This window comes from Cordyceps fumosorosea (genome assembly GCF_001636725.1).
Source record: "Cordyceps fumosorosea ARSEF 2679 chromosome Unknown scaffold_5, whole genome shotgun sequence".
Lineage (NCBI taxonomy): Eukaryota > Fungi > Ascomycota > Sordariomycetes > Hypocreales > Cordycipitaceae > Cordyceps > Cordyceps fumosorosea.
Window position 1 is genome coordinate 1,030,178 of NW_017387305.1, and position 12,459 is coordinate 1,042,636.

Here is a 12,459-nt window from a genome sequence, read left to right on the forward strand (position 1 = left end):
GAGCTGAATGCCTGGCCAGCTGCTTCCGATCGGTGCTGGGCAGGGTGCACGTGCTGTGCCTACGTGGGACGGGGGGTGTTTTTTTTGGCATGGCTCTAACGTTACGTTTAAAAGTAATATAGTCAAAGCGTCTTTGATCAGAGAACAACTCTCCAAACACATTCTACTTATATAATTCCTATATGATGTATTAGAGAGCGTCTCTATAATGAACTTTTGGCTTGTAAAAGGCGTTCTTTGTATGGCGGCTAAAACAGGTACGTTAAGGCCGTCTCAGAAACCACGGCTGGTGGTGGAGAAGGCACTAACTGGCTGACTTTTTAGCGCCGTTTGCCCTCTATGTAAGCTGCACTAGGCTAGGCTGCCAGAGTTAAAAAGATTCACGATTTCTTTTGGCCTTGTCAATGACGTTTGCCGCTACTATCCCATCTTGATTTTCTCAGAGCCAGCGACTGATGACTGTTCATTCTATTATCGAGGTGCTTTGTGCTAATACAAATCCGCGAAAGGACTAAGACTGTGTTTCTGATCACTGTGCAACCTCGCTGTGCTACCCACCAGCTCCAGTACTGATTCACGGTGGCTGTTTGCCACTTTAGGCATCTTCGAAAGAGTTCGAAATCGCGCTTGACCATGTATCAAGGTTCATCATCGACTTTCCAGTATTCTGCTTGAATAGAGAAGAGTCCCTGGGCTCAACGGCCAGCAGCGTTACTCGATTCCTTGCGCCCAACCCTGACGTACCTGCCGCCACGGCGCGCAGTCATCACACAATCCCCTGCCCATCATGGACCATGAGGGAAACGAAACGGCTGAACATGCCCAACGCCGAAGTGACCTAGTCGAGCAGATGGTTGCTGCTGCCCGTGGCGAGGCTTGCGAAGCCGTCATCGAGCAAACCAGCCTTGCCGGCATGACCGAGGAGGACGCCCTCAAGAACCTGACCGGTACCGTTCGCGATCAGGATGATCTGGAGCGTGACATTACGCTCCAAGCGAATGCAGCCATCATGGAGCAGGAAGACAAAAAGGACAAGGCCCGGATCGAAAAGCTTGAGGCCTCGCGCCACCGACTCAAGCTGCAGCTGGACAAGGAAAAGAAGCGCCTCGAAAAAGCGGTCACCAACCCCTATCAAGCCAGCAACATCCGCAAGGAGATCGCCAAGGTTGAACAGCAAATCCTTCACCTCAATAATGATATTTTCGACTTCCAGTCGCGCATGAAGAAGCGTCACGAGCAAGATCCTCTTGAAGTTCCAAGCACCGCCAAGTCTGCCAGGTTACCGGGGGAGAGCCACCGCGACTTCCTCATTCGAACTGGCAAAATCACCCCATTTGCGCGCGTCGGAGGGCCCAGGCCTTCTGGTGTGCAAGGTCAACTCGCAGATGCAATTCTCGAGGCCGAAGAAGAGGCGGCAGCAGAGCAACTCGGCACCCCTGACGAAGAGCCTGCATCGCATCAGCTGTTACGTCGGCCCGGCTTCGAAGATGAGGCTTCCACGACGACAAGCAGCACTCCGGCGGCAACCAGCAGCGCCGTCGAATCTGAGTTTTCGCTGCGACCCCGTAAGAAGCAACGGCGTGAAAAGGCACCGAGTCCTTCAGAAGATTACGAGCCGGCAGCCTCGGACGCCTCCGAGTCTGCAGACTCGACAGTCTGGAGGCAAGGGAATGAAGAAGATTTAATTCGAGAGGAGCGTCGAAAGAATAAAGCCAAGGCTGCCGTCAAGGCACAGGAGCAGATTGATTTAACAAAGATCGACGATGGCGACGAGAAGCTGTACAAGCGCCGGCTGAACGATTGGGTAACGCGACGAAGCCGCGCCCGCCGTGCAAGGAGACAGGCCCAAGAGTCCGCAGATGCCGGAGCCGAAAGCGACCCCGATGAGGATGAATGGACAAAACCATCACCCGATCACCCAGACTGGAGCATAGACGATGGCCTAAAGTTGCCTGGAGATATCCACCCCTCATTATTTGGCTACCAAAAGACTGGCGTGCAGTGGCTAGCTGAGCTATACAAGCAGCGCGTGGGCGGCATTGTTGGCGACGAAATGGGCCTGGGCAAAACTGTCCAGCTGATTGCATTTGTGGCTTCCCTACACAGCAGCAGGAGGCTAAAGCGCCCTGTCATTGTCGTTGCTCCCGCGACGCTTCTCCGACAATGGGTCAGTGAATTTCACCGATGGTGGCCCCCGCTGCGTGTTTCTATTCTGCATTCCTCGGGCAGTGGCATGCTGAACCCCGCTGCTGAAGACGACTATGACTTGGATCACTTTCGCCCCATGGCTAGCAAGTCTTCAAATGCAGCACGACGCATCATTCGTGGCGTTGTCAGCAAGGGCCATGTACTTGTCACCACATACACAGGTCTTCAGACGTATGCTGAGGAACTGCTTCGGGTTGAGTGGGAGTATGCCGTCTTGGATGAGGGCCACAAGATTCGAAACCCAAATGCCGAAATTACAGTTACTTGTAAGGAATTAAGCACCCCAAATCGTGTCATTCTCTCCGGAACTCCCGTCCAAAACAACTTGACCGAACTTTGGTCGCTCTTCGACTTTATCTATCCCATGCGGCTGGGAACTCTCGTCAACTTTCGCGCCCAATTCGAGATCCCAATCCGTCAGGGAGGATATGCCAATGCTTCAAATCTCCAAGTCATGACTGCGGAGAAGTGTGCTGAAGCGCTGAAGGAAACAATCAGCGAATACCTTTTACAGCGACTCAAGGTCGACGTTGCCGCAGACCTTCCAGAAAAGACGGAGCAAGTTCTGTTTTGCAAGCTCACCGATGGCCAACGCAAGGCGTATGAGACTTTCCTTAACTCTGATGAGGTGTCTGCCATTCTTAGTCGGCGACGGCAGTCACTCTACGGAATTGATATTTTAAGAAAAATCTGCAACCATCCCGACTTGCTGGACAAAAGGCTTAGTAAAAAGGCTGGCTACGACTATGGCAGCCCAAGGCTGTCGACAAAGCTGCAGCTCACCAAAGACCTGCTTCAAAACGTCATGATTCCCAACGGCCACAAGACGCTGCTATTTTCTCAAGGAAAACTGATGTTGAACATCATTGAGAAATGTATGAAGGACTGCAGCATATCGTATCTGCGCATGGACGGAGAGACGCCGGTTGACCAGCGCCAACCAATGATTGATCGATTCAACAACGACCCGGATGTGCACGTATTTCTTATGACTACGCGCACGGGTGGTTTGGGAACCAATCTTACAGGTGCTGATCGCATCATCATATTCGATCCAGACTGGAATCCGTCAACGGATTTACAGGCACGAGAACGAGCCTGGCGACTCGGACAAAACAAACCGGTCAAAATTTACAGACTCATGACGGAGGGAACAATCGAAGAAAAGATTTATCACCGACAAATCTTCAAGCAGTTTATGACGAACAAAGTACTGAAAGATCCAAAACAACGCAGCTCGTATGACCTGTCTGACTTGTATGATCTTTTCACGTACAACCAAGGCCGAGATGCGGCTGCTCAGCGAAGTGAGGTCTTCAGGGGAGCAGAGGTTGACCTCGCAAATGGTGAAAGTGACGCGTCTGGTAAAACTGTCGCCCCTGATCGTGAGCAGCAAGAGTTGAAGCAGATGGATTTGGTGGCAGCAATGGAAGAATTCAAAGAAGACAAGGCCGCACAAGATGAGCGCCGTATGCTCGACGGCATTTTTGCTCGCTCTGTCAACAGCGCCTACGATCACGAGCAGATTGTCAACGGCCCTTCCAAGGCAAAGGCCGACATTGCAATTCTCCGGCACGAGGCAAACCAAGTAGCTAAGCAGGCCGCTGCACATCTGCGGCGAGCTGGCCAGGAAGCCCGCAGCATTCCCATCGGCACAGTAACGTGGACAGGTGAAGTTGGCCAGGGCGGCCGACCCGGAGGGAGCCGTCGCCGCGCGGGTCCCAGCTCGGCCGGGATCCTCAGCAACCTAGCTGATCGCCAGGGCCTCGACAGCGGGACTGGGAGCGGCAGCTCGCGTGCCGGCACCCCCGACAAGAACCTCAAGGCAAAGGACTTCATGCTGATGATTAAACAATTCATCAACCGACACAATGGAAAGGTGCCGAGCAAGATGCTCGTGGATCACTTCAACCAGTTCTGCCCAGGGAAGAAGCAGAGCGATGAGTTTAAGACGGCGCTTGACACGATCGCCATGCTGAGCAAGACTGGTGGTGCTGGTAGAGGCATGTGGTCGCTGAAGCCTCAGTTCAAGTAATAAGATTTTATAGCATTTGGACTACCTAGGGTCGGGAAGCACATCTAGGATTTGGAGTTTCTAGCTTAGCGCATTCGGCATTTACACCATAGAACTTGCTTAATAATGTATATCATATCTTTCCCTCAACATCCACACTTTACGACGAGTATCTTGGGACTTCACATTCACGGGGCACAGATTTATAGCAGAAGTAACTTTGTCATCGGCCTTCTTCGGGCGAAATTTGTAACTATCTACGGAAGCACCGCCCGTCCCAGACAAGACAGGCGGAGCAACCAGGTAGGTTGGAGACCAGGCGATACATGCCGTTCTCCTCGTTTTCTCAACGCCACAGATGGAAACCAGTTAGACCAAGAGACTCCTGCGCCAAAATCCCAAGCCGAAAGGCCAAGTCTTTTGTGCTTTTGAAAGAAAGGGAAACAGAAAAAACCTTTTGTGTCGTGATTTCGTCCTCTTCGTTCCGGAGCATACAACTTGGGGAGGGGGTTTGTGCGCATCTAGAGACGACGACCACGGCGACCACCCTTTCTGCGGGTAGAGTCGGAGGGGGTAGGGGTGACGTCCTCGATGCGGCCAATCTTCATGCCGGCACGGGCGAGGGCGCGGAGGGCGGACTGGGCACCGGGGCCGGGGGTCTTGGTGGCGTTACCGCCGGTGGCGCGGATCTTGATGTGCAGGGCGTTGATGCCGAGCTCCTTGCAGCGGGCGGCGACGTCCTGGGCGGCCAACATGGCGGCGTAGGGGGAGGACTCATCACGGTCGGCCTTGACCTTCATGCCACCGGTGACACGGGTGATGGTTTCGCGACCACTGTAACCCCGCCAAACGTTAGTTCTCCGAGTTGCATTGCGTTCCTCTGTTGTCTGCGGCGCGATTGTTGAGGACGAACCTGAGATCAGTGATGTGCACGAAAGTATCGTTGAAGGAGGCGAAGATGCGGGCAACGCCAAAGACGAGCTCGCCTGTGCAAGGAAAAAAAACATGTTAGTTTATTGCCAACGACATGACGGACGAATGGTGAATCAATTTCGGAGCAGGGCGGTTCGTACCATCGCGGACGGAAGGGCCGAGGGAGATGTTCTCCTGGGGAGCGCGGGTGGTCTTCTTGGGGGCCATTTTGACTGGTTGTTCTGCTGTCGAGACTGGTGGGTTGAGAATGAGGGAATCGCCAAAATCGAGGAACCGAGCACCAAAAGCAGCGGGCAACACTTTGGTGGTCTGGCGGCGGCGCGACAAGCCCCAGCGGCGGCAAGCGGTGGGGTGTGGCAGAACTGAATTGTGTGGACAGCTTAGCCCTGACCCTAGGCGAGAAAAAAACGCGTTCCCTCGTTTTGGACTCTGTGTTTGCGAGTCTCCACCAAAAGTTTTTTGCGGTGTGAAAGAAAAAAAGGTGGAGATTTTTTGTGTGTGCGGTACCCTCCCCAGTGAAGAAAAGAACCCCCGAACCTCCAATCCACAGCTCTTCTTCTTCCTCTTCACTAACCGACCATCACAGCCAACCGTCGAAATGGGTGCCACGTATGTTAATCCCCTTGTGTTGAACCTGTGCGAAGCGATGAATGGATGAGAGAGAAACTTCAATGTTTCCGTCGACCCGGTTTCCGTTCGAATGAATTGCAGATTTTGTCGTGGTCCTCTTCGCTGGGCAAACCAGCTCAATTCGAGCAACGAATGACTCTCCTGAACTTACGGGGATGGATCGCATTCTTCTCGATTGAGGCTTTTGCCAGCTCGATTGTTTCTTTCCCGTGGCGCATTCCCCTCGTTTCTTCAGGCCTGAAATCATGGCTTGCGGATCTGAGAGATGCTGCCTGGGATGTTGGTGGAGAAGGAGACTTGTTTGATCAAGCATCTTCCCTCTTAAATTCATTGCTGCCGATTAGAGCATGGGCTTGAAGGAAGGACTGCTAAAAAGCGCCTTCTGAATCGAGATACCATTTGTTCTGTCGCAGTGTCTTCCTCTCGGACGTATGTCTGAGGTCTTGTCGGATGAATATCGAGCACATTGTCAAGGCACTCTGCCTCTGAACTTGTCATTTCACCGATCAAATTCAGTTTCGAGTCAGCCAAAGTCAGAATGTCGCACTCAAGCTACAGTTCTCGCACCGGCGCTCTCTGTTCCACGCCCTCGCACGGGGTGTGCTGGACTACGTACTAATCTCACCTGCTCACAGTACCGTTCCTACCAACGACCACGTCCTGGTCCCTGAGACCCTCCTCAAGAAGCGCAAGAGCCAGGAGAAGGCTCGCGCTGAGCGCACCTCCGCCCTTGAGAAGAGAAAGGCCGTAAGTGACATTTCTCCGTTCCCCTCTTCACAATTGCGGCACTCTATGTGATGCACAACATATCTTGTCAACTAGACATCTGTCGATGCTGTTGATAGTTAACCTTCTTTCGGGTCTGATACAATCGCCTGGCCTACCCATTTGCTTCTGCCAACGCCCCGATCGAGCTGGCATGCTAACATTGCATCCCTACAGTCCAACAAGGAGAAGCGGGGCGTCATCTTCAAGCGTGCTGAGAAGTACGTCAAGGAGTACCGCGATGCCGAGCGCGAGAAGATCCGTCTTCACCGCGCCGCCAAGAAGGACGACTCTGCCTACGTCCCCGCCGAGGCCAAGCTGATCTTCGTCGTGCGCATCAAGGGTATCAACAAGATTGCCCCCAAGCCCCGCAAGATCCTCCAGCTCCTCCGTCTGCTCCAGATCAACAACGGCGTCTTCATCCGCGTCACCAAGGCCACCACTGAGATGCTCAAGATTGTCGAGCCCTGGATCGCCTACGGCTACCCCAACCTCAAGTCCATCAAGGAGCTCATCTACAAGCGCGGATACGGCAAGATCAACAAGCAGCGCATCGCTTTGACCGACAACGCCATCATCGAGGAGAACCTCGGCAAGTACGGCATTGTCTGCATCGAGGATCTCGTCCACGAGATCTACTCGGTCGGCCCCAACTTCAAGCAGGTTGCCAACTTCCTGTGGCCCTTCAAGCTGTCCAACCCCACTGGCGGCTTCCGCGCCCGCAAGTTCAAGCACTACATTGAGGGCGGTGACCTTGGCAACCGTGAGGACGCCATCAACGGCCTCATCCGCCAGATGAACTAAGCTGGCAGTTTGCCAGACTAAAAAAGAAATGTATTGAAGGAACTTGGGCGGTACAAAAATGGTAGTGACTTTTTAGGCCTACTTTCATGGCATGGATGGTTCGGCGTTTGCTAGCACGACTTGGGCTTTTGTTTTGAGGAATAAATTTCCCCTTATGAATGGCACACCCGCTTCCCTGCACCTTGTGAATTACTTCGTGACGTATCTTGATACCCGTGAATGTCTTGTACCAACATCATCCTAATACGTGCACGCTATTAAGCTAGACTTATGTTGCTTTCATTCTTTGAGGCAAAGGCCTGCTATTTCGTTTTGTTGTAATGATTATGGTGTGTGTGCAGAGGTTATCATTATGAGTTACATTTATACTGAGCGGCGGTTGTCCATCCTGTGCCCTCCCGCCTGGAGACCTTCCTTACATCTTTATGTCAAAGCTCGTCCCACAGCCGCAGCTGCTCGTGGCCAGCGGGTTGTCCACAATCTTGAACTGTGAGCCGATAAGCTCCATTGTGAAGTCCACCTTGCTGCCCTTGAGCAGGTCGAGCGAGGGCTCGTCGAGTATGATGCGGGCACAGTCGTACTTGTCACCGACGGTCGGGTCCTCGCCGACGTATTGGAAGATGGAATCGTCCTCGGCGACAGCGGCGGCAGAATCGGCAGCCTCCGGCGGGGGTATCGTGACGAGGCTCATCAGGTACTGGAAGCCGTGGCAGCCGCCGCTCTCGACCTGGATGCGCAGGGCGAGGTTTGGGTTCGCGTCCTTGGTCATGATTTCCGAAAGGCGCTGCAGACTCTCATGTCAGTATTCTTTTCTACCTATACACAGATGCTGGCGCTGACGACTCCCCAATGCTCAGCAGCGCTGCCTTGCCTAGCTGACGTACCTTTGCGGCCCGGGTGGTTATCTCCAGCTTCATGTCGTTGCCGTCGTCATCCTTGAGCGGGTTCTGCACGCAGACCGTCGCGCTCCGAGGCGCTGAGGAGGAGAAAGGTCGTCTTGCTAATGTCGGCGGCGACGCCGCGCTTCGTCTTGCGAGCGGCCGAGGTGTGCTGCGCGTCATCCGAGGTGGTGGCGAGGCCATGGCTGCGGCTGTTCGGGGCGCGAGGAATTCGAGGCAGCCAGTCGCAGCGGCGGTGGTATAGCGCCGCTTTGCGAGCTGGACGAAAACCCGCGCAGAGCAGGAGCTATGAGCACATCGTAAAGGTACCATTGTCGTTGTGTTGCGGGGAGGTGGCAAGCCGTGTTGTCAAGGAGGGCGAGGGTTATTAATACAGATATTTGGGCAAAGCCGATATAGCGAGGCTAGCATTGGCTGGGCGGTTTGTGGCTCCAGTGTGGTGGCTTGATAGCGGTTCTTGTAGCGCTCAAGCCACTAAGGAACGGCCACTGCGTGCTGTATTTTGGTGTCAAATGACACGAGAAAAAAGCTGCCGTACAGAGCAGATTAAAAAAGATTTTGTACCAAAAACTAATATTTCTCTGGAACTTTTCGCAGAGAGAGTTGTATTTCTCAAATTTCTTTCAAATACCGAGGCATCTCATGCATGTAATGGGCAATGTATATGCAACAGCCGCCGTCGTGACGAGGCAGAAAAAATCAGCTTGAGGGTGGCTGAGGTAATCAGGGTCGACACAGGACAAGTTTGTGTGTGACTCTTCCTCCCAAGACTCCTGCTGCCAGGCCAGGCCGCTGAGCCTGTCGCTAAGCCCCAAAGTGCGTGCCCCACCTGCCCACCAAAAATCATCAATTTTCACCCCGCGCGTCAGGGCGAGTCGAACAAAGCCGTGATCAACTCGAGACTTCCGCCGAGGCTTGACATTTCTATCGAACCTGCCAGCCCATCTCGCCCATCATGTCTCGATTCTTCCGCCGTGGAGGCGACGATAGCTCCAGCGACAGCTCCAGCGACGAGGAGGAGCTCTACTCGGATAACGAGCAGCAAGACTTCCAGGAGGACGGCTCGGACCAGGAGGACGACTCGGACTTCCCCACGGACAGCGACGAGGAGAGCAGCAGCGATGACGAGGCTCAAGGAAAAAACCGATTCTTGAAGGATGCCGACTCGGACAGCGACGACAGCGACGATGAGGCTCGCGCCAAGGTCCGCAGTGCAAAGACGAAGTTCACCGACGAACTCGAGGGCTCTATCAAGCAGATCGAGAACGGCGAGAAGAATGGCGACTGGACACTCATTTCAAATGGTGAGGCTTCTTTCCCGATTTTACTTCCGTAGCGCAGAGCGTCAAGAAGAGGGATATAGTTGTGCTAACTAATCTCGGCAGAGTTCGACAAGCTCACCCGCCAAATCTCCAAGTTGCCCGCCGCCAGCAAGACCCCCAAGCTTTATATCCGCATCCTTGCCGAGCTCGAGGACTTCATGAACGAATCTCTTGCCAAGCAAAAGGTCACGCCCAAGAAGATGAACGCTACACAAGCCCGTGCTCTCAACGCCGTCAAGCAAAAGATCAAGAAGACCAACAAGGAATATCAGACCCAGATCGACTTGTACCGCGAGGACAAGGACACCTTCATGGAGTCCGAGGCCGAGGAGGTCGAGGCCATCAAGGTCCCCAAGAAGGTCAAGGCTACCTTCGCTGACGAGGCTGCTCCTCAGGAGATTGACGACGAGGGCTTCGCCACCGTCGGCAAGGGCGGCCGCGCTCTCCAGTACACCCCCGAGAGCATCTTCAAGCACCTCCGCGGCATCATGGAGTCTCGCGGTAAGAAGAACACCGACAAGGCTGAGCAGATTACCGTCATGGAGAAGCTTCTGGAGATCGCCAACACCCCTTACCAGAAGATCCGCACTCTCCTGGCCCTCGTCTCTGCCCGCTTCGATCTTGGTTCTGGCACTGCTACTGCCATGCCCCTCGAGCACTGGAAGGCCGCCGAGAAGGAGCTCTCTTCCCTTCTCGAGCTTCTGAGCAAGGAGAAGGAATACATTGTGGTTGAGCACGCCGAGGAGTGGGATGACGACGAGAAGCCTCCTGCGCTGGCCGCCGGTGACAAGTACATCAAGGTCCCTGGCAGCATTGTCTCATATGTCGAGAGATTGGATGACGAGCTTACCCGCTCTCTCCAGAGCATCGACCCTCACACCCCCGAATACATTGAGCGCCTCCAGGACGAGAGCTCCCTCTACAACATCATCTTCCGCGGCATGCTCTATTACGAATACCTCCGCAAGGATACTGCCCTCGAAACTCCCCAGGATAGTGTAAACCGCATTGTCATGCGCAGACTAGAGCACGTCTACTTCAAGCCCTCTGCCGTCATCAAGACCTTTGAGGAGAACTGCTGGGCGGCCGCCGGCTCCAACGTCGAGTCGGTCATCACTTCGCGCAGCCAGTCCCAGGATGCTAGCAACCTGGTCAATGTGCTTTGCAACTACCTCTTCAGCAACGCCGACGGCATTATCCGTGCTCGTGCCATGCTGTGCCAGGTCTACTTCCTTGCTCTACACAACGAGTACTACAAGGCTCGCGACATGATGCTCATGTCGCATCTCCAAGAGAACATCCCAAGCTTTGATGTTCTCAGCCAGATCCTTTACAACCGCACACTCGTGCAGGTCGGCCTCTGCGCGTTCCGCAAGGGCCTTGTCTACGATGCCCAGAACACGCTCCAGGAGATCTGTGGCAGCGGCAGACAGAAGGAATTGCTTGCGCAGGGTGTTATGATTCAGCGATACAGCCAGGTCTCTCCCGAGCAGGAGCGCCTAGAGAAGCAGCGCCAGCTGCCTTTCCACATGCACATCAACCTGGAACTGCTCGAGTGCGTCTACCTCACCTGCAGCATGCTTCTGGAGATTCCCCTGCTTGCCCAGACTGGTTCTTCTCCTGACCTGAAGAAGCGCATCATCAGCAAAACCTACCGCCGCATGCTCGAGTACCACGAGCGTCAAATCTTCACTGGTCCTCCGGAGAACACTCGCGACCACGTCATGCAGGCGTCCAAGGCCCTTGCCGCTGGCGAGTGGAAGAAGGCTATCACCTTCATTCACAGCATCAAGATCTGGGACCTGATGCCCGATGCTGAGGACATTAAGACCATGCTGTCTAAGCAGATCCAAGAGGAGGGTCTGCGCACCTACCTTTTCACATATGCTCCCTTTTACGACACACTCGCCACCGAGACGCTATCGCAAATGTTTGAGCTCGACGACGCCAAGGTCACCGCCGTTGTCAGTAAGATGATTGCGCATGAAGAGCTGGCCGCTTCGCTTGACCAGGTCACCTCGACCGTCATCTTCCGCAAGGGCGTTGAGCTCAGCCGCCTGCAGAGTCTGGCCCTGACCCTCTCCGACAAGGCGAGCGGTCTCATTGAGACCAACGAGCGCACGCTCGAGCACCGCACACAGGGTACGTCCAACGCCTTTGAGCGCCAGGGCGGCCGTGGTCGTGGCGGTCAAAGAGGCGGCGGCCGTGGCGGCCGCGGTGGTGCTCGCATCGGCGGCAACACCCAGCGCCAGGCTGGTGGTACGCAGTTTACCGGTGGCGCTCTGGGAGCTGCTGTCCGCGGCTAAGCGGCGGATGAGGTGTAGACGGGGCGAGATTGAATCACTCACGTTGCATATGTGTTTAAAAAGGATATGAAAATAAAGGAAAGAAAGCATCTCTCATGCAGGCTTAGGCGTCTTTTTGTGCGGTTTCTTTCTTATACGGGGGAGAAAAACCATGGTCATGACTTTTGTTTTCATGTCTGTTACGCATGGGGTGGCGGACCAGTTGACAGCACGATTTTGGTGGCGGAAGAAGAGGCCGAGATGGCCTTCTTCTTCGTTGACACGTTGTTCTACCTGTGCTGTTTTTTCTTTTCTTTCTTCTCTTTGTTATGTAATGATCAGAAAAGAAGAATCCAAAAATATATCGGAAATCTACAGTTAGGAACCGTGTCAGTGTCTGCGTTGGCTACTGCGCCACGACAGTAACGTGCATTTATCTGGGAAGTAATAAGGAATGGCACGGGTGAATTAGAGATGAGGAGATTGGATAATTGCCCAAAGCCTCAGATTCCAACGAGATTTGGATACTACACTTACGTTACATCATGACATCGTTGACCGTGTAGACCTTGCCTTGTTAGGGCAATGCAGTGATGACT

At 54.0% G+C, this 12,459-nt stretch overlaps 5 protein-coding genes across 5 annotated transcripts; 3 read left to right on the forward strand and 2 right to left on the reverse strand.

Moving 5' to 3' along the window:
• Window positions 1–787: 787 nt before the first annotated feature.
• On the forward strand, window positions 788–4,243 carry ISF_03032 (DNA repair protein Rhp26/Rad26; the record flags this gene model as incomplete). The annotated part of the gene is made up of 1 exon (XM_018846638.1): window positions 788–4,243. The coding sequence occupies one exon, from the start codon at window positions 788–790 to the stop codon at window positions 4,241–4,243; it is 3,456 nt and encodes a 1,151-aa protein (XP_018706366.1).
• Window positions 4,244–4,743: 500 nt separating this feature from the next.
• On the reverse strand, window positions 4,744–5,362 carry ISF_03033 (Ribosomal protein S11; the record flags this gene model as incomplete). The annotated part of the gene is made up of 3 exons (XM_018846639.1): window positions 4,744–5,056; window positions 5,136–5,208; window positions 5,296–5,362. 3 exons carry the CDS (start codon window positions 5,360–5,362, stop codon window positions 4,744–4,746), a joined length of 453 nt encoding a protein of 150 aa, XP_018706367.1.
• Window positions 5,363–5,753: 391 nt separating this feature from the next.
• On the forward strand, window positions 5,754–7,354 carry ISF_03034 (60S ribosomal protein L7; the record flags this gene model as incomplete). The annotated part of the gene is made up of 3 exons (XM_018846640.1): window positions 5,754–5,764; window positions 6,421–6,532; window positions 6,728–7,354. 3 exons carry the CDS (start codon window positions 5,754–5,756, stop codon window positions 7,352–7,354), a joined length of 750 nt encoding a protein of 249 aa, XP_018706368.1.
• A 415-nt stretch (window positions 7,355–7,769) lies between these two features.
• On the reverse strand, window positions 7,770–8,436 carry ISF_03035 (FeS cluster biogenesis; the record flags this gene model as incomplete). Its single annotated transcript, XM_018846641.1, has 2 exons — window positions 7,770–8,138; window positions 8,239–8,436. The coding sequence occupies 2 exons, from the start codon at window positions 8,434–8,436 to the stop codon at window positions 7,770–7,772; spliced, it is 567 nt and encodes a 188-aa protein (XP_018706369.1).
• Window positions 8,437–9,208: 772 nt separating this feature from the next.
• Window positions 9,209–11,881, forward strand: ISF_03036 (Eukaryotic translation initiation factor 3 subunit 8; the record flags this gene model as incomplete). The annotated part of the gene is made up of 2 exons (XM_018846642.1): window positions 9,209–9,557; window positions 9,639–11,881. 2 exons carry the CDS (start codon window positions 9,209–9,211, stop codon window positions 11,879–11,881), a joined length of 2,592 nt encoding a protein of 863 aa, XP_018706370.1.
• Window positions 11,882–12,459: the final 578 nt, after the last annotated feature.